The following is a 24,235-nucleotide window of genomic DNA, read 5'->3' as shown; positions in this document are numbered from 1 at the left end:
TTTCTGAAGAAGAGGAATTTTTTGACATTGGATATAGATGTAAGTGTTAAGAAGTCTTTTCTGAAGGTATTTGTCTGGAGTGTAGCCTTGTATGAAAGTGAAACATGAACAATAAGTAGTTTGATACAAAGAGAATAGAAGCTTTTGAAATGTAGTGCTACAGAAGACTGTTGAAGATTAGATGGGCCAATCACGTAACTAATGAGGAGGTACTGAATAGAATTGGGGAGACAAGAAATTTGTGGCACAACTTACCAAAAGAAGGGATTCGTTGATAGGGCACATCCTGAGACATCAAGATATCACCAGTTTAGTATTGGAGGGAAGAATGGGGGTAAAAATCATAGAGGGAGAGCAAGAGATGAATACACTAAACAGATTCAGAAGGATGTAGGTTGCAGTAGGTACTGGGAGATGAAGAAGCTCGCACAGGACAGAGCAGCAGGGCCGAACCAGTCTCTGGACTAAAGATCACAGTAACAACAAGAGTTCTGAAGAAGGCTGTTGAAACATTGAAGACAATGAGCACACTGGATGCCCCAGCACATCGTCATCTAATGCAATTATAACAAAGTGAAAGAAAAGATTATGAACTATTGCTGAATCACAATCAGAGAAGCAGTCGATGATGTTAGCCTATCAACTGGCACACACCACAAAATGTTTTGCCTGTTTTGGGTATAAAATGTGTGATACCAAAATTTGTTCCAAAACTGTTGAATTTCGAACAAAAACTGCGGAAACTGCAAGTTGCTCAGGAGTCAAAAGTTGAAGTCAAGAACAAAGCAGAACTTCAGAAACATGTCATAACAGATGATGAAACATGAGTTTACGGATATGATGTTGAAACTAAGGCTGAGTAATCCGTATGGAAGCATTCCGAATTGTCAAGACTGAAAAAAGTTCAACAAGAATGGTCAAATGTGAATGTTATGCTCTCTGTGTTCTTCAATTTTAATGACGTAGTGCGTTGTGAGTTCTTAGCACAAGGCTGAATAATCAATAAGCAGCATTACTTACACTTCAATAATGTTTGCACAGCAAGTATGCCATACGTGAAGGTAATTGTTATGAGCCATATCAGACCTGTTACATTGACTCAGCTGTTGTCTTGGTCTTTCTTGTTGTTTAATATTGGAAGTCTGTCTGGCATATGATGACTTCGGCTTCTCTTACCAGTTAACCATATGATGGTCTGGTCAGTATTTAGGTTGGGGTATTCACAGCTCTGCTACTTACACTTGTGAATGCAAACTTTTAAATGTATGTTCTACTGTGCTACTAAATTGGTAATGAGGACCTTACTCAGAGAGCAACAGATATATGAAAATGGACTTGTGGACACAGCAGGTAACAGTTTTGATGATGCAAAGAAAATGTGAGGTACCTATCTGCACCGTTTTCTTCTCCATTACAAGGCAAGTAATATTTCAGATCCCAAATGCCAAAGTGCTTTGTCATTGCCTTCAGACAGAAAGTTATACTAATAATTCGTTGTGACTGTCAGTCTATTAGAAGAATTGTGTGATTTGCTGACCCATCATTTCTACAACAAACTCAAGTTGTAGCTGCAAGACTCATAATTAATTAATGTGCAAAAAGTTTCATCAGTATTATGTAGCATGGATCACAGATCTGCAAGGCCTCTAGTGACACTGGAACTTTCCTTGCAAAGCCAAATCACTAATTAGAGATGTACTTATCAGACTGTCTCCCACCAAGGAGATTTGGAACCAAGGCATTGGGGTCATCAGGCCCAACCCTCACTGATATTCTTAAAACTTCCTAGGTATTTGAAATTGCATTCTCAGAACAACAACCATCTGCTGATAAATTAAAGTTAGCACAAATGGCAGTATATCAGCAATGTAACTGGTTACCCTATGACGACATTAAGCTACCATCTTCTGACACCACTGCTGGCCAACATAGCCACAACAGGCAATGAAGTAGGTAGAAAGCAGTGCTGTCGCTCGTTGGTAAATGCTCAGGAAACTAAGCTTAAGAGTAGGATGTCAATCTCATCCAACCTACATCAGATAAAACCTGCCTTTCACATAGTTTCTGTCAAACAAACACAATAGCTTACAGCTGGAAATCACGTCTGGATTGTCATTTCAGGCATCAATCCCTACATGGTGACGCACTATGTCATTCCAGAAAGAGAAAAGGGAATTTAGCTAGTGTCTGAATGGGCCATTAAAAACTTTGGGTGTAGTCTGGTGCTCATATAGCACTATCACACCAGTATCCATGACAACTGATGGAACTTTGAATATGTTAACAATTACCTTAGTCATCAACAACAACAAGGTGGAGCTTCACGATAATATTGGTGGTGCTGAATCTCCAATCAACTTAGAGACATTTTATCACCTAGGTTTATCGCTGCTATTCAAGTAAGTGATGAGTAGTGAACTACAGCATGAAAATATAACATTTTTGGTAGTTATTCCACATCTGGCTACTAAAGTATTTGGATTGGATGCATTTTCTTTTTTTTTTTTTGCATAAATGAGAAGATCAATCTAATGTCAGTCTGTGTACTATTCAGAGATTTAGTTCACTTATGCGAGGAATTTAAGGAAGCTTCTGCTGCCATACTCAGTTATTTCGTAGCATTCATATCCATTAAGTGAGGAGCAAAATTCCATTGTTGTAACATTCATAATGTGTGATGTAGTTAAAAACTGGCTTAAACATTTGGAAGGCTTCAGGCTCATCTTGCCCATTTCCACTAGTCAATGGATGCCCCTAATGGTCATCATTAAGAAAACCAAATTGTTCCCTAAGTATCTGTGGCAATTTCAAGGCAATTATTAACAGTCAATCTAAAATAGATGTCTACACATTCCATGTGCAGAAGAACTTTTGGCTACATTCACAGGGGATTGATTTCTCTCTCAAATTTATTTAGCAGCCGCAAAATCAATGGAGGCATTGGTGCGTAATTTCCCAACTGGATGATAACAGTATAACTGGTTTCCATTAGTGCAGTTAGCACACACATCATATTTCAACAATATTTACAGCTGCTCATCTAGGGCATGCAAACTACCTGGTCAACAATGACACAACAGGAGCAACACCTAATAAATCTCCAAGCCCTATTCAAGAGATTGAAATCAAGTGACCTGCACTGCCAGTTGGACAAATGCAGTCTCTTCCACCCTAGCATTAAGTACCTAGGCCCCTTTCACACTGCATCAGTCAGAGGTAGAGCAACTGGACAAGTCATTCAAGGCATAGACAAGGAAAATTTTTCTAGTGACTCCATGTGAGGATGCACTCACCAGCTTCCTGGCTACATGATGATTCACGATGGTCAATGGTAGTAGCCTAGGCAAAATCTTGCACGGATGCACTACATACCATCTTCATTCTTTTGTGCCTGTAAGTGTGAATAGAGCCAAAGTGTAAAACCATATTACTGCGTAGGCTCTCAGGTCTGAGTTTGCATCTTTTGGCAGACCCCAGTGTGGACTCAAGGTGTTTTTGTTGATCATAGCATGTGACTACTGTTTGATGCCACAGCCAGTGAGGAACAGCTTGTACAACATAGTCAGCAGCTGCTTCTACAACATCTAATACCTCAGCAGTGCCAAGTGCCCGCGAAAGGCGAAGGTCCGAGTTCGAGTCTAGGTCCGGCATACAGTTTTAATCTGCCAGGAAGTTTCATATCAGTGCACACTCTGCTGCAGAGTGAAAATCTCATTCTGGAAATATCCCCAAGGCTGTGGCTAAGCCATGTCTCTACAATATCCTTTCTTCCAGGAGTGCTGGTTCTGCAAGGTTCGCAGGAGAGCTTCTGTGAAGTCTAGAAAGTAGGAGACGAGGTACTGGCGGAAGTAAAGCTGTGAGGATGGGGCGTGAGTCATGCTTGGATAGCTCAGTTGGTAGACCACTTGCCTGCGAAAGGCAAAGGTCCCGAGTTCAAGTCTCGGTCCAGCACACAGTTTTAATCTGTCAGGAAGTTCCAAAGAACCATTTTGAATGCTACCACATTGTCTTCAGTTGAAAATAAGATCATAGAAACTTCTGTACTAACAGGAACAGTGACAAGTGAAGAATTACTCATTCAACGAGTACCACTGCTTTGCTATGTACCCTTCACTTTCAAAATATCATAATGTTCGGTTACACTTCCTTTTGCTATTTTCAATTAAGAAGGCCCAAGGATGCTCATTTAAAATGATGTGGGATTACCCTTGAAATCCTGTGTTTTTCTCATTCACAACTCTACATGACATGATTCAGAGTAGGCTCCCCAAGACATCTCTTCGTTCGAGCTCCTAGGGATAAATAAAAAATGTCATTTATAAGGAAGCACCAGGCTAACCTTGCTTGTCACCCTCACAGCATTAATCTAACAAGCAATGAGAATTGAAAACTGCATCAGTTTTTATTTTATGTATGTATATTTCTAGAATGGTTACATTAAAACCCAAACCCAAGAGTACAGAAACCAGACACACGTAACGATTGGTGGAGTGGATTGAGTTTCTCTAAGTACTGTCTTGCTAAAAAATACAAAGATGGAGCTTAGGGTATGTGTTGCTCCAGTGAGAAACTGCATCTGCTGTCACTCTCACATCCTCCTGCAGTATTACTCGGTTACATGCCAGGGAATACTTCAGAAACCAAGTATTTCCTCCACAATAAATGTGATAGAATTCATGCTATAAACTTACTCATTTGGAGCATGAGCTCTTGTAGAATGAACTAGGTCTGTGACAACATTCAAGATTCAGGGCCAAATATACCACAATGTGAGTTCTCTTCTCCCCTAACAAATGAAAATGTGAATTTATACAAGTAATTCCAAAGTAAAGGAGACCACTTACCGAATAGCAGACGCATTGAATCACTGATAGGCATACACAAAAGAGAATCCTCTATACAACCATTTCTTGTTTCTCCATCCTTATGTGCAATAATGTATGTTGACTCCACAGAAAGCACCGAAATTTATAGATGATTGCAACAAAGAGAAGTCAAATAGAATGCCTCTTCTAAAGATAATTTGAATAAAAATTTGGGATTTGATGCCTGAACGCCAAGCATTAGATAAAATTTCTCTGATCATATTACTGCAAGGAATAAGGTAGCATAATTCTCCAAGTAGGAAAATAGCGAACAGCAGCCTCCAAATTTTTAAAAAGTGTACATGAAAACTGTGAACAAATAAATATTCGTGTTGTGATGTCAAAGATGTACAAACAAATCTTTTATAAAATATGAATGACATGTTAAAATTTAATTAGCCTTCATATAATGATTTAAAGTTCAAAACTCCCTTAATTAGTGCTGTTTTGGGATAATCACTAAAATGTTTTGTTTTGAAATGAGAAATAAATAGTTCTGTCTCGTATATCAGTTGCAGATTGTCACCCTTATTGCTGCTGTTTCCCAAGCAGACAGTCTAGCATCTAGATGTGATATCCCTGTGAAATTTGCAAACAAAATGTTGTTGTCACTTTGTATTTTTCTGTTGCCTTTTCATCACAATAAACACAGCACAAACTTCCAAGCAAAGATGAGAATCCATAGCAGGCCACTTACACAATGAGGCAATGTGTGAACATGGGAATATCCACAAATTTTTTTGCAAGCGCTTTTATCCCCATGTGTCTGGGATTGTACACAAAGAAAGAGGCATCATGTGGACATACCTTAATCCAACATTGAACCTTGCCTCTCCCAGTCCATACGGACATCCCACCAAGTCTCACCCCTCCCGTCCCACCCGACTGCCTCCTGGTCACCTTCCATGAATTCGTTACCTCCATTTTAGTGTTACCCCAAGTCCATTCCCAAGAACACAAACATTTCCACAAATAAAAGATACCAACCATTTCCTTCATTGACTCTCCGCCATCCCGACCCATTAGACCCCATCCCTGCTCGCTGCTGTTGATGCCACCTCATAGTACACCAACATACCTCATGCCCATGGCCTCACCACTGTCAAACACTATCTTTCTTGATGTTCTTCCAACTCCAAACCCACTATCTCAGTCCTCATACACCTTACCAACTACCCCTCAGACACAGCCACTTTTCCTTTTGGGAGAAGGTATATAAACAAATTCACAGCACAGATATGCGCAACCCCAACCCCTTGTCTGTTTTAGATTTATTGTTGGTATCTTCATAATTCTGGATTCAGGACCAAGAAATCATATCCTCATTCCTCCACATCAAAATCATCTCCCACACCTGTTCGGCTTGTCCTCCTCAAACCAATGTACCACATTCTTGGATGTTGACATCCACCTCTCTGATGGCTTCACCCACATCTCTAACCAAATTAAATTCACTAACTTCTAACAGTATCTGCAGTTTGACAGCTGCCATTCCTTACTCTCCAAAAAATCATTCCTGTACAACCAGGTCAACTATGACCAGCATATCTGCACTGATGAGAATTCCAATGCCTATCACACTGAAAGCATCACAAAGGCCTTCACAGACAGGCACTACACAACAGACCTACTTTGTATACCGATCTAGTCTTCTCACCACCCTCAAAAATCAGCTAAAACAAGCCCCACTCTTGTCACTCACGTCATCCTAGATAGGAGCAAATGAACCTTATACTTAGCCAGAGCTTTTATATTTCCCATTGTGCCCAAAAACTGAGGGATATCCTACCTAAGATCCTTCCCACCTCTTCTAAAGTGGTGTTCAGCCACCTACCCAACTCAACATGCCCTGGTACATCCCTATGCCACTCTCACGCCCTTGGCACAGAGATCATATCCCTATCCCATCAGGAACATCCTACTCCAGTTCTGTCATAGGCTTATCCGACATCATCAGAGGCAGGACCACCTACGAAAGCAGCAATGTTATATACCAGCTCTGTTGCTACGGTTATGAAAATTAATGATAATTAACCAACTTAACTAACTTTCTGCCAGAGTATGTGACCATCAATCTATGCTAACTCATTGCATATTGCACCTCCCCCCCCAACAAAACCACACCTCATGATCATCTCCATCCTGCATCACACCACACAAGCTCCTATAACCAGTTGAAGTTCATCTTATATACTCCTCTCAAGACACTGTCCATTCCATTCAACTGCTCTTCCAAGCCATTTGCTGTCTCTGACACAATTACAATGTCATCGGTGAACCTCAAAGTTTTTATTTCTTCTCCATGGATTTTAATACCAACTCCGAATTTTTCTTTTGTTTCCTATACTGCTTGCTCAATATACAGATTGAATAACATCGAGGATAGGCTACAACCCTGTCTCACTCCCTTCCCAACCACTGCTTCCCTTTCATGTCCCTCGACTCTTATAACTGCCATCTGGTTTCTGTACAAATTGTAAATAGCTTTCCGCTCCCTGTATTTTACCCCTGCCACCTTTAGAATTTGAAAGAGAGTATTCCAGTCAACATTGTCAAATGCTTTCTCTAAGTCTACAAATGCTAGAAACATAGGTTTGCCTTTCCTTAATCTTTCTTCTAAGATAAGTCGTAAGGTCAGTATTGCCTCACGTATTCCAACATTTCTACGGAATCCAAACTGATCTTCCCCGAGGTCGGCTTCCACTAGTTTTTCCATTCGTCTGTAAAGAATTCGTGTTAGTATTTTGCAGCTGTGGCTTATTAAACTGATTATTCGGTAATTTTCACGTGTCAACACCTGCTTTCTTTGGGATTGGAATTATTATATTCTTCTTGAAGTCTGAGGGTATTTCGCCTGTTTCATACATCTTGCTCACCAGATGGTACAGTTTTGTCAGGACTGGCTCTCCCAAGGCTGTCAGTAGTTCCAATGGAATGTTGTCTACTCCGGGGGCCTTGTTTCGACTCAGGTCTATCAGTGCCCTGTCAAACTCTTCACGCAGTATCGTATCTCACATTTCATCTTTATCTACATCCTCTTCCATTTCCATAATATTGTCCTGAAGTACATCGCCCTTGTATAGACCCTCTATATACTCCTTCCACCTTTCAGCTTTCCCTTCTTTGCTTAGAACTGGGTTTCCATCTGAGCTCTTGATATTCATACAAGTGGTTCTTTTTTCTCCGAAGGTCTCTCTAATTTTCCTGTAGGCAGTATCTATCTTATCCCTAGTGAGATAAGCTTCTACATCCTTACATTTGTCCTCTAGCCATCCCTGCTTAGCCATTTTGCACTTCCTGTCGATCTCATTTTTGAGACGTTTGTATACCTTTTTGCCTGCTTCATTTACTACATTTTAATATTTTCTCCTTTCATCAATAAAATTCAATATTTCTTCTGTTACCCAAGGACTTCTACTAGCCCTCGTCTTTTTACCTACTTGATCCTCTGCCGCCTTCACTACTTCGTCCCTCAAAGCTACCCATTCTTCTTCTACTGTATTTCTTTCCCCTGTGTCTATTAATTGTTCCCTTATCCTCTCCCTGAAACTCTGTACAACCTCTGGTTCTTTCAGTTTATCCAGGTCCCATCTCCTTAAATTCCCACCTTCTTGCAGTTTCTTCAGTTTTAACCTACAGTTCATAACCAATAGATTGTGGTCAGAGTCTACATCTGCCCCTGGAAATGTCATACAATTTAAAACCTGGTTCCTAAATCTCTGTCTTACCATTATATAATCTATCTGATACCTTTTGGTATCTCCAGGATCTTCCATGTATACAACCTCCTTTCATGATTCTGAAACAAAGTGTTAGCTATGATTAAGTTGTGCTCTGTGCAAAATTCTACCAGGCGGCTTCCTCTTTCATTTCTTACCCCCAATCCATATTCACCTACTACGTTTCCTTCTCTCTCTTTTCCTACACTCGAATTCCAGTCACCCATGACTATTAAATTTTCATCACCCTTCACTATCTGAATAATTTATTTTAATTGATCATACATTTCTTCAATTTCTTCGTCATCTGCAGAGCTAGTTGGCATATAAACTTGTACTACTGTAGTAGGTGTGGGCTTCGTATCTATCTTGCCACAATAATGCGTTCACTATGCTGTTTGTAGTAGCTTACCCGCATTCCTATTTTCCTATTCATTATTAAACCTACTCCTGCATTACCCCTATTTGATTCTGTGTTTATAACCCTGTAGTCACCTGACCAGAAGTCTTGTTCCTCCTGCCACCAAACTTCACTAATTCCCACTATATCTAACTTTAACCTATCCATTTCCCTTTTTAAATTTTCTAACCTACCTGCCCGATTAAGAGATCTGACATTCCATGCTCCGATCCGTAGAACGCCAGTTTTCTTTCTCCTGATAACGGCATCCTCTTGAGTAGTCCCCGCCCGGAGATCCGAATGGGGGACTATTTTACCTCCGGAATATTTTACCCAAGAGGACGCCATCTCCATTCAACCATACAGTAAAGCTGCATGCCCTCGGGAAATATTACGGCCGTAATTTCCTCTTGCTTTCAGCTGTTCGCAGTACCAGCACAGCAAGGCCGTTTTGGTTATTGTTACAAGGCCAGATCAGTCAATCATCCAGACTGTTGCCCTTCCAACTACTGAAAAGGCTGCTGCCCCTCTTCAGGAACCATGTTTGTCTGGCCTCTCAACAGATACCCCTCCGTTGTGGTTGTACCTACGGTACGGCTATCTGTATCGCTGAGGCACGCAAGCCTCCCCACCAACGACAAGGTCCATGGTTCATGGGGGGGACAGGATTTCTATAGCATTGGAAAAGCATATACAATGGAACCTCAATTTCCACTTTTCAGTTGTGTAAGATGTGGGAAAATGTAAAATGGGGGAAATAACCTATTAAGCATTGAAAGCTGTATATAGGATTCATTTTCATAGCATATATATTAAGTATATAATAGGCATCAAAATACTCACCAAGGCATTGTTTATTATCCATTTACGGTTATCTGAATTTTGTACTATGTTCAGCCACTGAAGTAACTGGAATTGGTAATGGTAAGTAGAAATGTTTGGCTTAATTTTAATCATCATAATCGACATTTTTGGAAAGCCCGCAACTGTGGTGTTCATTATCTAAATAATGACACACTGCACCAGTTACATACTTTCTCACGCTTGGCACAAAGCATTTCAAGAATTTATTCTCATTATCAAGTGTAAATATTTACATAAGCCTTTTGTGTGATGTTTGCATATTTGTTGTTCTGCATCTCTTGTGGTCGCCTTTTTGAGGTTATAAGGTACTGTGACTCCTCTGTCATGCAGGAACTGTTTGTGTGTGAAAAATCACAAAAAATACTTAAGTATCATTTGCACCTCACATTGGTAATAATTTCTCCAAACACTTATTGCCAAGCATGAAAAAATATGTGACTGGTGCAGTGTTTCATTGTTTAAGCCAGAAACATTTGACCAATGCAAAGAGTACAATGGATTCAACTAGTGCTACAAGTGGCCAAACAGTGAAAGACACAAAATATTAATATGATCATGAAGTTTCACATATGCAGTAAAGACAGTTTGAAAACAGTTGTGATTAGTCATGATACCTTTATTCTAATGGACCTTGTTACTCCCATCAGCCACCACACTGAGTAGCACTTGACAGTGGCAGGAGATAACGAATTGTTCAGACTTCTACCAATTGATGTCTACTGAATAGAGCACCCTGGCATCCAGAAACTTAACAGCGTAATGTTTGTAAGTGCTACTTGAAGGCCAACACCATGCCAGCATCATTTTGTCAGTTACATCAGTTTTTTTTCCTCCGCAAACATTGATTCATAATGTGTAAATCACAGGAAAATTACAAATATGTTGACACAAAATTGGGTGCCAAAAAATGGCTGTGAGCACTATGGGACTTAACATCTGAGGTCATCAGTCACCTAGAACTTAGAACTACTTAAACCTAACTAAACTAAGGACATCACACACATCCATGCGTGAGGCAGGATTCGAACCTGCGACCGTAGCAGTCGCGCGGTTACTGACTGAAGTGCCTAGGACCGCATGGCCACCGCGGCTGGCAATTGGGTGCAAAATAACATTATGGACATAGGTAATTTGAGAGGAGAGATAAAATATGTTGTAACATGGGAAAACATTGATTCCAGGAATGTAAAAGCAGGTTATACTGTATTTAAATTTGGTACATGATAACAATATTGTCATACTTGCAATGTATCTGTTTGTAATACTAGGATATGTGCTGAAGTACCAGGCCATCGGCAGGCTACTGTTCAAATATTCTGCCAATGATCCTCATATTGTTTTCATACTTATGGTTAACAACTGTTTATATTAGTACTTAGATTGTTTCCATGTTGTCAACTGTTGTTCACTTGTATGTGGAAGAAGAATAAACTTTGGTTCATTGTGGCAGTGCTGCTGTTTGTGTCTTACAGTAAGATACAATAACCCATATTGGTTCTCCACCTGAATGCTGCACAACAGATTGCAAAGACATTAGATAAATCATGCTGGGCATAAGAAGTATTTATCTTTAAGTTGGACAATAAGCAATACATAAATTTAAGCATTTCATAAAATGGATGGTTGCTGTAATTTTAATCTTCTTTGCCGCAGCTGCAAGTTATTCAGATTGGCCAATAATTTAGTCGTGAATCAGATCCAATGTCCACAGCACAAATGTAAAATGTGTATCATAAAGATAGCATTGTGAAAGCTCCACACTACAATGCAACGATGTGTGAAGTGTATGACTGTGATGCAAACAGAACCTTGCATTTTAAACCAGTGATAGGGTTATCAAAAAGTCATAGTACAAAACACAGAACATTTTTAATAGTCATACATACACAAAATACATCAATAACAAATTTCTGTAAAATGAACAAAAATAGACATCTCACAATATAACATGAGTCATAACATTAGATTAATTTACAGTATGTAACTGTGCTTCAATAAATGGTATTCCAACAGGAAAAGTTTTGCCCTATATTTAATGATTTGTAGCACTGTTAACTGAGAGAAGACTGAGATAAAAAACACAAGTGACAGAAATTAAAAATTTACATGGTATTTCTCTGAAATTATAGAATATAAAAAAAAGCCAAACGACATGACTGTAAAATACAAATTAAAGCAGAGGGATTACAAATTAGTATCACACTTTTCAATTTATTGCAAACAGGCTTGAATATGAGTCCTACTCAACAAACTATAAATGCAGCATATTTAGGGAAATATGTTTTGCACCTCAGTCACAGATGTGATTCAAATGACACAATCTACTGCTGAGATAAAGTAGCTGAAAGACCATAATTTTACAGACTGAAATGTGGCAATCACAAGCCTCGTGTACAATCACTAAATGAAATTAAATTTATACCCCACCATATACTATTATTGTCAGAAAAAAATATTACTACAGACAGGATTTGCAAATGTATCAGTATTGCAGTCAATAAATTATCACTTTCTAAACTGGAATGAATCTGGTGTTTCTCTTTCACACTGACCAAGGGAAGGAGAAAGAGCAATGTGAGTGTGGGGAGACATTGTGAATTTTGGTGTAAATTTGAAACAGATCACAAGAAAACGAAATACTCCATGCCATGAGCCTAATTTTCTCATAATTTTTCGTAGGATGCACATACACCAAAATATATTTAGAAGAAATATTGCTGTCACTAAAATGTTCAACATTTGGCAAATGCTAATTTCAGAGAAGTAGTATGTAGACAGAAAAAGCATAAAAACTAACACACACTACCATTGCAGTATAAGTAACTACTTCCTTTTCTACTATTATTTATAACATTTAACATCAATCCAAAAGTACATTTAATAAAAGAAATGCTCCTCTAACATATTCCAGCACAGCATATGAGACACTATTTCACATGTCACTATCAGGGTATATGGAATACATTGATATAATAGACTCCATAGCAGAAAAAAGAAATGATTTACCATGATTGACACAAATATACTGATGGGATTGAACCTTTTTTAAAACATCACTGATGGATAATAGTGTACTGTTCTAATGTCAGAAAATCTGTTAACGGTAGACACACTGCTCTACAACAGCATATGCACAAAGCATTGGTCATCAACAGCAAACAAAACAGTTGTAAATAACATCACCCATAAGCATTATGATAATGATAATTACAGGACAGAGACAGTACACAAAACAAGGGCACATTACAAACAAGCAATTAATTCATGGGTGGCACAGAGACCCACACAATGCCATACAAAATTTTACAAGATTTAGAGTTACTGCTCTCTCTCTCTCTCTCTCTCTCTCTCTCTAACACACACACACACACACACACACACACACACACACACACACACACACACACACATGCACACGCTACACACACACGCAAGCGCGCGCACGTGCGCACACACACACACACACACACACACACACACACACACACACACACGCACGCACACACACACACACAGAGCAGCTACAGAGAAAAGAGCGGTAATTTTAAATGCAGTGAAAATATCTGTGCTGTTATATGAGTCTATGCCCCACAGATTAAGTCACTTGCTTATGCCTATGCTAATTTCAATTTACTGTTGGTGAAGAATATGCCAAAATTTGAGCACAAAAAATCTTGCATTTCAATAACCTTTTATTAATACTGTTCTGAGTTCGGCACCCTTAAGACCTCCAATGACAGTATTTTATTGTTTATTCACACAAGTCACCCCATATAGTTGGACTGTAGTTCTTCATAGCATCAGGATTTCAGAGCAGCACAATCATCACCTTACCAACAACAAGACAACAAGTACTTCTTCATTTAGTAAAACACAAGGGCTAAACAGCTAATGTAATTAAGTGAACATGTCAGATTTTAGTGCCAAGAGATTATCTGCTAATACTGATTTTGGCTCTCCAACTGTCTGTATGCTTCAACATTCATTTTCAATAAATCTGTTACCTTGATTAATATAACTGTGTTCATAACTACAAAAGCATTTATGATTTTTTTAAAGGATTCACATTTACAATGTTACTTGAAAGACTTATGAAATAACATATTTAAAAAATCTTTGCAGACATTTTTGTGTAATTTTTCAATGAATCTATAACAAAACAATATCCCAAATAACTGTCCACTTGGTGTTCTACAACACCTAAGAAGTGGCAACAACTGAGACAATTTTTATAATTGGGATTATTTTGCTGCAGCTGACACAGGAAGGTACACAATCTTTTACGAGAAAAAATAAGACACTGGTACTGCGTTATTCATGTAGACTATCAGAAATAGTTTTACGTAAATAGTAGTTATACCAAATCAAGCTTCTGTCAAGAAGTCACCTTATAAAAGACAGAACTGTTGCAGAAGTGGTGTACTCAAACATAAAATGCTATTATGAAACAATTGGATTTAAATGGTGGAAAGTCCAAAAATATCGTTAACAATCGAGTGGGCACACCTATGTGTGTAGCAAACCTCAGATAACACTGTCTTGCACCATTTCACTGTTGGTTTTACAATTGAGAACAGATATATATTCCTCCATTATTGCTTCAGCTAATATAGTGATAAGTTGCACTTCTTATGTCCAAGTGAGTGGCAGTAATATAAAATAAACAGGGAGCTAGGTGAGAAAATATTTACGATTCATGCAAGAAAATTATCCAGTCTCTGAGCTAGCAGCATAATCCCACAATGAGACACTTTTCTACGATATGATTAGCAATCGAATAAGCGGTTGGCTGGAATCTGATGCAACTATGCTGCTTATTGCATCGAGTGGGTCATTACAATGGGGTAACACCTGTACGTGGCAGCTGGGTGATATAATGAAAGTTTATTTCATCACTGTTTAATTAAACTAAGACCAAACTAATTTTGCTCATACGTATTTACCTTGGTAACATTAAGACAGCTCCTCTTTACATATGTACAAAGTACACCACGCATATGCTCCTATTATAAAAAATGTCGTGCCCACTCAAGAGTTAATTCAAAATTACAATGATTACTTTTCTTTCTAATCACTTTTCTAGAAGCATAATTTACAAAGTGTGAAGCTTGTTCAAGTGCTTTTCTCATATCCAATGGTAAAATGCTCCTTGTAGTACAACAGTACAACAATTTTTCGTCATGTGTAAATATACTTTTATATTGATACTAAAAATTGTCTGTACACATACCATAATTGGCTGTATACAGTTTTCAGTTTTATATTTCCCACAGACATCATAACCAGTGGATTATTGCTGAGGAGAAAAGAATTAACTCCAGAACTGCTTAACAACTGCAAATTTTACAAGGGCCAGCAGTATTCTGTGAGGACATAATCTTTTCTTTTCAGTTGTCGTTCATCATGTATACTGCAGGCGGATAACTAGAAAACAGATAACTTAAAAAAAAAGGATACTACATGAGGATATGTCTTCAGAGACTTTCAAACAGTTTTGCTGATTTCTTTCCAAATGGTTTCACCTGCCATAAAACACAATGTACATCAGTAATTACATTAAGATAAAAAATAATAGGATACAGGGAGCTTAACTTTCTATTTTGACAAATGTCAAACAGCAGAAGATTTGCTGAAGGGCTATTGTTTCACTCATATCCTGTTACAGATGCAAGTTTTCCATTTTGTTAGAATTGGATTTGGAAATCTAGTCAATGGGGATGTATATGTACAAACACAGGACTTTATTATTTGCAGAAATACAATATTACAACAGATGCTGCTTAAAGACATCACAGAACAGAAAGTAAAATAAAACATAAGAAGAAAGGAAGCTTAAGAATGTAATGTCTCAGTAACATCAAGACCATTATAGTTGGAGCACTAGCTCTGATAGATGATGATAGAGAGGAAGTTGGTCATTCCAGAACAAACTGTAAGTGATTTTGCAAAACCATATGAATGAAGCAGGCCAACTTGGTCTGAAGCTCTCATAAGATTGAAAGATGGTCATTAAACTGTAATGGGACATGGTGACAAATTATATGAGGCAAAAAAGTGATGACTGTAGCCAATATTTCAAACTTTTATTCTCTGACACAGTATGCACATGCATCTCTCTCGCACATTTATAATTTTAGCAAAAAAAAAAAAAAAAAAAAAAAAAAAAAAAAAAAAAAAAAAAAAAACCTTTTTTATATGTGTTTATCCTCAACACAGTGGTCATCCACATGTTAAATAAACACAAAATATTCAAATGCAAGGCATTGTTTCATAAATAATACCTGCTACTTGGCTATCTTAACTATCTAGGATTTCCCCCCATATACCAACATATTCTGCAATAGTATGTTTCAAATTTAAGCAGAATCAGATCCAAGAGCTAGTATGTATAACAGAAACGGAAACATTACAAACATTTTTCACAGTGGTCCAATACCACCGAAATGAACAATCCATCTGGAAATAATACACTGTATTTCTGTTTTATAGTTTACAATTTCTTGTAATTTAAATTTAATTGTGCCCTACAACGGGCAGCCTTCAACCTATTAGTCGTCAACATTTAATTTCTGGTGTTCTAAGATTTCTTTCTGACGGAAGATTAATTTGTACTTCACATTATCATTTGGCACCTGGTTTCTTCTCTCCCTCCATCTACAGAAAGCAGTCTTTCTCTCTTTACAGTACATGTGTGCATGTATAACACAGTGAAAGGCTTTACATATCACACAACACTTAGTCCAACTCACATACAAGTCTAAAACAAATAAAAAGTTTCTACGTCCTAACAACTGGCCACTAGGATTTGTGTCTTAAAGATCATCACAACTTTTAAAATGTTGACAATGTATAAATATAAAGCAGTTAATCAGTAGTAGTAGTAGTAGTAGTAGTAGTAGTAGCAGATGAGACAGATACTGGCACTGGCACAAAGCTATACTCCAGTAATTTTCTACTGGTCTTTTAGCATTAATCAACTAGTAGACAAATAAACACACAATGGAACTGTGCAATGTCTACAAGGTTTGTGATACTATAATGCACATTAGGTGGCACATGGAGAAAATATGCCCCCTTCCTCTTTTTGTTTTGCATACTTACTGCTTTGGTGCTGACACACATGTATATATGAAACTTATTTTTTGTCCTTTCCGAGAACTTCAACACAGAAGACTGGTGTTCCATTGCGAATTATTATTCTAGAAACATAAAACCACAACATTAAACAATAGAAAATCCAGAACGAAATAATGACAATATTATGAAAATCATGGATTGCTATTCACCATACATGCTAAACATGTATATATATTCACACAAGCACAACTCACACACACGGCCACTGTTCCTTTCTCTTCTTTTCTGTGTTTTACCTTTCATCTTCCAGACTGCAGACGCTCTAACTTATGAGCCACACTGTATCAACCATCTCATCCACAAACAACACATCGCTACATGACTGCGCTAACTGTTTATGCTGCATCTCATGTCCCACATTACTACTATTGATACAATTGATCTTAAACCTTCAAACTAATCACTCTTTCTGTCTCACTCTCATGTATTTTCACACATTATTTTCTGTATGTCCCTATGCCACACGAACTTGTTGAACTTCAGCCTATCAACCCCCCAACCCCCCTTTTCTCTCTTCTTATTCCACTATGCACAGGCTAACCTTGCCTAATCCAGGCACACCTGCTGTCCCCCCTCTTCGTACACGTCTGTTCACTGACCTGCATCCCACATCATCGTCTTTCCATTTATTTTTCTCTTTGACCTGATTGTGTTTTCCTGTTAATGAGTGTAGCCTTGGTGGCCATAAACAGTGGTCATGTGTGTGTGAGTTGTGCTTGTACTTGTGCTTGTGTGTGTGTGTGGGGGGGGGGGGGGGGGGGGGGGGACACTCAGGCGTGTGCATGTGTGTTTTTTCTATGTTAGAAGACAGCCTTTTGGGCTACACCTCACATGTTTAATAGTCTTTTTGTTGTGCCTTTCTGCACCTGTGCACCTACTCTACATGGTGAGTAGCAATCTATCCGTTTCAAGACACTGTCAAAAACACAATATTTAATGTCAAATAATTGATAGGCAATCATGCACCTATTCACTGAGCTGCACACACTTACCGCTTGTCTGAAAGTGTTTCACCCAGTGTATTTTCCTTGTTTACAGGAAATTTTACTTTTTCCTCTCGGTCCTCATACCACAGTCGAAGATTTTCAGGTCGGTATTTCCCTTCTTTGTCCCATTCGGGAGGTGTTTCAAATATTGTTGTCAGTTGGTCTTCAAACCTATAACATTAATATGGCATACCAAGTATACATATTCCATGCAAAGCTTAATTAACAGAGCACAAGGCATTTGAAATAGTTCAATAAATGTATTAGCATAAATGAGTTATAAAATTATATGCTGTTCTGTCATATATTAGGTATTAAAAATATAAATTTCTAAGGAAACGGTGCTGACACGCAAATATAATGACAGTAGCTAGGCTATGTGATCAGTGAAACATTTTCCAAAAGAATCTGAAGGTTATTCAAGCCTTGGTCCTCTTGTATGATTTTACCTCTCGCCTCCTTCCACTCTCTCTCTCTCTCTCTCTCTCTCTCTCTCTCTCTCTCTCTCTCTCTCTCTCTCTCCCCTCTTCCTTCCACTACCAAATTCACAATTCATTGATGCCTCAGGATGTGTCCTCTCAACTGATCTCTTCTTTTAGTCAAGCTGTACCATAAATTTCTTTTATCTCCAATTGATTCAGTACCTCCTTATTTGTTATTCGATCTACTCCGCAACATTCTTTTGTAACGTCACCTTTCAGAAGGTACTATTCTCTTCTTGTATGAACATCATTCATGTTTCACATCCACACAACACTACACTTCACACAAATATTTTCAGAAATGTCTTTGTAATACTTAAATTTATAATACAAATTAACAAATTCCTCTTTCCCATAAATGCTTTTCTTGCTGTTGCCAGTCTGCACTTTATATCCCCTCTGTTGTGGCCATCATCAGTTATTTTGTTGCCCAAACAGCAAAAATCACTTATTACACTTACACCAATAACTTAACTTTATTACTTTTCTTAATGTAAATCGCTCAGCATTATCTGATTTGATTTGCCTATAGTCCATCATTCTTGTTTTACTTTTGCTGAAGTTCAACTTATAACCTCTTTTCAAAACACTATCCAGTCCATTGAACTCCACCCTGTACATCAATTCCTTTTGCAAATTTCTCCTTGGTTTCTTTCACAGTTTGTTTGATGTAATGACTGAGTAACATTGGGATACAAAAAAAAACCTGCCTCACTCCATTCTCAGTTACAGCTTCTTTTTCATGTCATTCCAACTCTTACAACTGCAGTCTGATTTTTGTACAAGTTGTAAATCACCTCTCACCCACTATTCCTGCTACTTTCAAAATCCAGTCAATAGTGTCAAAAGTTTTCTCTAAACCTACGAGGTTTACCTGTCTTTAATCCATCTTTCAGGTTAAGTTGTAGGGTCAGCATTGCTTCTTGTGACCCTACATTTCACCAGGATCTGAAATAATCATCACTGAAGTCAGCTTCCAGCTGAATAGTTTTCTGTAAATAAATCTTGTCAATATTTTGCAACCATGACATATTAAATTGGTGATTCAGTAGTATTCACACCTGTATATATTTAAGTGGTGTCTGCTCTGTTGGATAAGCCCGACAGAACAGATACCTCTCAGATATATACATTTCTGTAAGAGTGCGATGGTTCCTTGACATTTGTTTCAGTGCAAATGCGCTAATATTATCTGAGTTCCTACAGGAATTAACAATTTGTGAATAGAAGGTAAACATACGAGGGGCACTGCATAGGAACGTGTGTTAAGTTGGAAAGTTGAGTTGGTCTGGGACTGTGTCTGTATGGCTGAAGCGGTTGAGGCAACTGCCTCATGAGCACGGTAAATCCAGGTTCAAGTCCCATGTGCAGCACAAATTTTCAATTTACCCCACTGCATTACCACAGTGCCTTCTGCAGCTGTAAGTCACAAATTCGCCCCACTCCTTCCCTTTCTTTCTCCATTCTCTATTTCATATAAATGTAATCACACTGTCAGCACCTGCCTCCTTTGGAACTGAAAATATTCGATTCTTCTTTAAGTATGGCGGTATTTTGCATCTCTCATGAAGGTATTCTGCCTGTTTCATATTTCCTGAACATCAGGCACAAAAATTTTGTCATGGCTGGCTCTCCCAGGAGTCTCAATAATTCTGTGTGAATGTAGACTCTTTTAGCGACTTTGTTTCCACTTATGACTTTCAGTGCTCAGTTGATTTCTTCTCATAGTATTATATACCCAACTCATTTTCACCTACTTCCTCTTCTCTTTTTATAACTCTGCACTGCAGACTCTCTATAAATTTTTCTTTCACCTTTCAGCCTTCCCTTCTTTGCTTAGTACTGGCTTCCCATTTGAGTGCTGGGAATTTATAGAGCTGCTTCTCGTTTCTCCAAAGGTCTCTTCAATTTCCTTATAGGGGGAATTATCTTTCCCTTTGTTATGCATACTCTGACAGTTTTGCCTTTATCATCTAGTCATTCCTACTTTGCCATTTTGTACTTTATGTTAATCTCATTTCACCTGCTTCATTTGCTATATTTTTACATTTTCTCTATGTACCAATCGAATCCAATATCTCCTGTGCTATCCAAGGATTTCTACTAGGTCTTGTCTTTTCACTTATGTGATCCACTGCTGCCTTCTGTATTTCACCTTTCCAGGCTATTCATTCATCTTCCAATGAATTTCTTTGTCCTATTTCTGGTAATTGTTGTTTGATGTTCCGTCTGAAACTCTCAACTACCCCTGGTAGTCTCCATTTATCCAGGTCCTATTTCCTTAATTTCCTACCTTTTCAACATTTCTTCTGTTTTAATTTGTGGTTCATAACTAATAAAGTGTGATCAGAGTCACATCTTCCCTTAGGAATGTTTTGCAGTTTAAAATCTGTCTTTGCCTTACCTTTATATAATCAATCTGAGACCTTCCAATGTCCCCAGGTTTTTTCCACATATACATTCTTCTTTCACAATTCTTAACCGAAGTGTTTTTGATGATTAAATTATGCTCTGTACAGAATTCTACAAGGAGGCTTCTTGTTCTAGCTTAGCTTCTGTTATTAAAGTGAGTCCTAAAGTGGGTGTGTTGCTTTGCTTGAAATGTATGACAGCCAAGCCAGCTTCCTCTTTCATTCCTTTGCTTCTAGTCATGTTCTCCTTTGACAGATTGTTCCAGCTCACATGCCCATCCAATAGCAGCTGGGCAAGCACTGGCACAAGGTGGACAAATGGATAAGGTCCCTGCAGTCTTGCAACCAGGGCACAACATATGTGATCGTACTCCACTGACCAAGCTCGGAGTTGACGAAGCACATCACACAGTAAATTGGACTGTCTACACAACCTATGCGTGCCTTTGGTTGAGCTGAAGGGACACTTGTGGATGCCTATGCCCAATGGAGTAGCAATGAGACAGCCTACCCTATGATTTCTTCTTGTCCCCCTTTTCTTATTACCAATTTCAAATCACACATTACAATTAACTTTTGATTCCCTTAACTATCTGAATACTTTCCTTTATTGCATAATACACTGGAATTAAGATTTTATGTTCTTCAATTTCACATTTTTCTCGATTCTACAACATAAATTCAAAACCCCTTGAAAAACTAATAAGATCAATGCCAAAAATTTTCCAATTTTTACATTTCTTACTAGTAAGGTTTACCTCAATTCTAAGTTCCTACTTGTCGTCTCACTTTACTTCACCCACTTTCCTCCTATTGATATTTGATGTGCCTGAACAAGTTATAAATGGGAAAAAGAAATGGTTCGCAACACGCGTAGTGGCAGAGTTAAGGGAATATTTTAGGCCATTGCGCAGAGGGGACACATGAGAGAGGAAATGCTGACGTAATTCAGGTGCAGGGTTGCCAACACAACTTGAAACATTTAGCTTCACCACACAATTATGATACAACTATTGCTAGGTTGCAGCGGTAATGGAAAAAACTAGACAGTTGACCTGAAGTGATCCAGACTGAGTCAGTAGTCTCATCCTTCTGCATGTACTTTCGATGTATTCAGCAACAATATGAATTGTCAACCTTATAAATTCAAATACTGAGTCTTCAAAAATATGCTCGGTCACAATAGAGGAAACATCACCCATTTCTGTCTAGTGAACTCTTAATGTCTGGCGACTTGTTAAGTCATCCAATAGCCACCACACCACACTTAAAATGAGTTCACTTACAGGAAGTGTGGAGAAGGGGTGTGGCCCTTCAATGATCAGATTGCAGGTAGAGGTGAAAGCATTTTGTGAAGTGCTGAAAATACACTTTTTGTGCAGATGACGTGCTATGACAGAGATGTTATACAGAAAGAGAACAAAGGTTTAACATAGCACATTTTACATACTTTCGTCTTCAAATCTGACACAATACAGTTGCAACAACTACATGCGCTACTCACATATATATGTTGTTGTTGTTGTTGTTGTTGTCTTCAGTCCTGAGACTGGTTTGATGCAGCTCTCCATGCTACTCTATCATGTGCAAGCTTCTTCATCTCCCAGTACCTCCTGCAACCTACATCATTCTGAATCTGCTTAGTGTATTCATCTCTTGGTCTCCCTCTATGATTTTTACCCTCCAAGCTGCCCTCCTATGCTAAATTAGTGATCCCTTGATGCCTCAAAACATGTCCTACCAACCGATCCCTTCTTCTAGTCAAGTTGTGCCACAAACTTCTCTTCTCCCCAATCCTATTCAATACCTCCTCATTAGTTACGTGATCTATCCACCTTATCTTCAGCATTCTTCTGTAGCACCACATTTCGAAAGCTTCTATTCTCTTCTTGTCCAAACTAGTTATCGTCCATGTTTCATTTCCATACATGGCTACACTCCAAACAAATAATTTCAGAAACGACTTCCTGATACATAAATCTATATTCGATGTTAACAAATTTCTCTTCTTCAGAAACGCTTTCCTTGCCATTGCCAGTCTACATTTTCTATCCTCTCTATTTCGACCATCATCAGTTATTTTACTTCCTAAATAGCAAAACTCCTTTACTACTTTAAGTGTCTCATTTCCTAATCTAATTCCCTCAGCATCACCCGATTTAATTTGACTACATTCCATTATCCTCATTTTGCTTTTGTTGATGTTCATCTTATATGCTCCTTTCAAGACACTGTCCATTCCGTTCAACTGCTCTTCCAAGTCCTTTGCTGTCTCTGACACAATTACAATGTCATCGGCGAACCTCAAAGTTTTTACTTCTTCTCAATGAATTTTAATACCTACTGCAAATTTTTCTTTTGTTTCCTTTACTGCTTGCTCAATATACAGATTGAATAACACCAGGGAGAGGCTACAACCCTGTCTCACTCCCTTCCCAACCACTGCTTCCCTATAATGCACCTCGATTCTTATAACTGCCATCTGGTTTCTGTACAAATTGTAAATAGCCTTTCGCTCCCTGTATATTACCCCTGCCACCTTTAGAATTTGAAAGAGAGTATCCCAGTCAACGTTGTCAAAAGCTTTCTCTAAGTCTACAAATGCTAGAAAAGTAGGTTTGCCTTTTCTTAATCTTTCTTCTAAGATAAGTCGTAAGGTCAGTATTGCCTCACGTGTTCCAACATTTCTACGGAATCCAAACTGATCTTCCCCGAGGTCAGCTTCTACCAGTTTTTCCATTCGTCTGTAAATAATTCGCATTAGTAGTATGCAGCTGTGACTTATTAAACCGATAGGTTGGTAACTTTCATATGTGTCAACATCTGCTTTCTTTGGGATTGGAATTACTGTATACTTCTTGAAGTCTGAGGGAATTTCGCCTGTCTCATACATCTTGCTCACCAGATGGTAGAGTTTTGTCAGGATTGGCTTTAACGGAATGTTGTCTACTCCCGGGGCCTTGTTTCGACTCAGGTCTTTCAGTGCTCTGTGAAACTCTTCACGCAGTATCGTATCTCCCATTTCGTCTTCATCTACATCCTCTTCCATTTCCATAATATTGTCCTCAAGTACATTGCCCTTGTATAAACCTTCTATATACTCCTTCCACCTTTCTGCTTTCCCTTCTTTGCTTAGAACTGGGTTGCCATCTGAGTTCTTGATATTCATACACGTAGTTCTCTTCCCTCCAAAGCTCTCTTTAATTTTCCTGTAGGCAGTATCTATCTTACCCCTAGTGAGATAAGCTTCTACATCCTTACATTTGTCCTCTAGCCATGCCTGCTTAGCCATTTTGCACTTCCTGTCGATCTCATTTTTGAGACATTTGTATTCCTTTTTGCCTGCTTCATTTACTGCATTTTTATATTTT

At 38.4% G+C, this 24,235-nt stretch overlaps 1 protein-coding gene across 3 annotated transcripts in view; it reads right to left on the bottom strand.

Moving 5' to 3' along the window:
* Nucleotides 1-11,698: 11,698 nt before the first annotated feature.
* LOC126285313 (DNA polymerase interacting tetratricopeptide repeat-containing, protein of 47 kDa-like) overlaps nt 11,699-24,235 on the bottom strand; it is a 71,098-nt gene continuing 58,561 nt past the window's right edge. The window contains exons 7-9 of one of the 3 annotated variants that reach the window (XM_049984612.1): nt 17,978-18,142; nt 16,950-17,047; nt 11,699-15,370 (exon numbers count right to left, since the gene is read on the bottom strand). In XM_049984612.1, the coding sequence (XP_049840569.1) occupies nt 16,984-17,047; nt 17,978-18,142 (229 nt within the window). In that variant the 3' untranslated portion in view covers nt 11,699-15,370; nt 16,950-16,983. Of the gene's footprint in view, nt 17,048-17,977; nt 18,143-24,235 lie in introns of all 3 variants that reach the window. The other 2 variants (XM_049984613.1, XM_049984611.1) reach the window with 2 other exon arrangements.

Source organism: Schistocerca gregaria, chromosome 8, assembly GCF_023897955.1.
Source record: "Schistocerca gregaria isolate iqSchGreg1 chromosome 8, iqSchGreg1.2, whole genome shotgun sequence".
Classification (NCBI taxonomy): Eukaryota; Metazoa; Arthropoda; class Insecta; order Orthoptera; family Acrididae; genus Schistocerca; species Schistocerca gregaria.
Note: the sequence above shows the minus strand (reverse complement) of the source record. Positions and strands in the feature narration are given on the sequence as shown.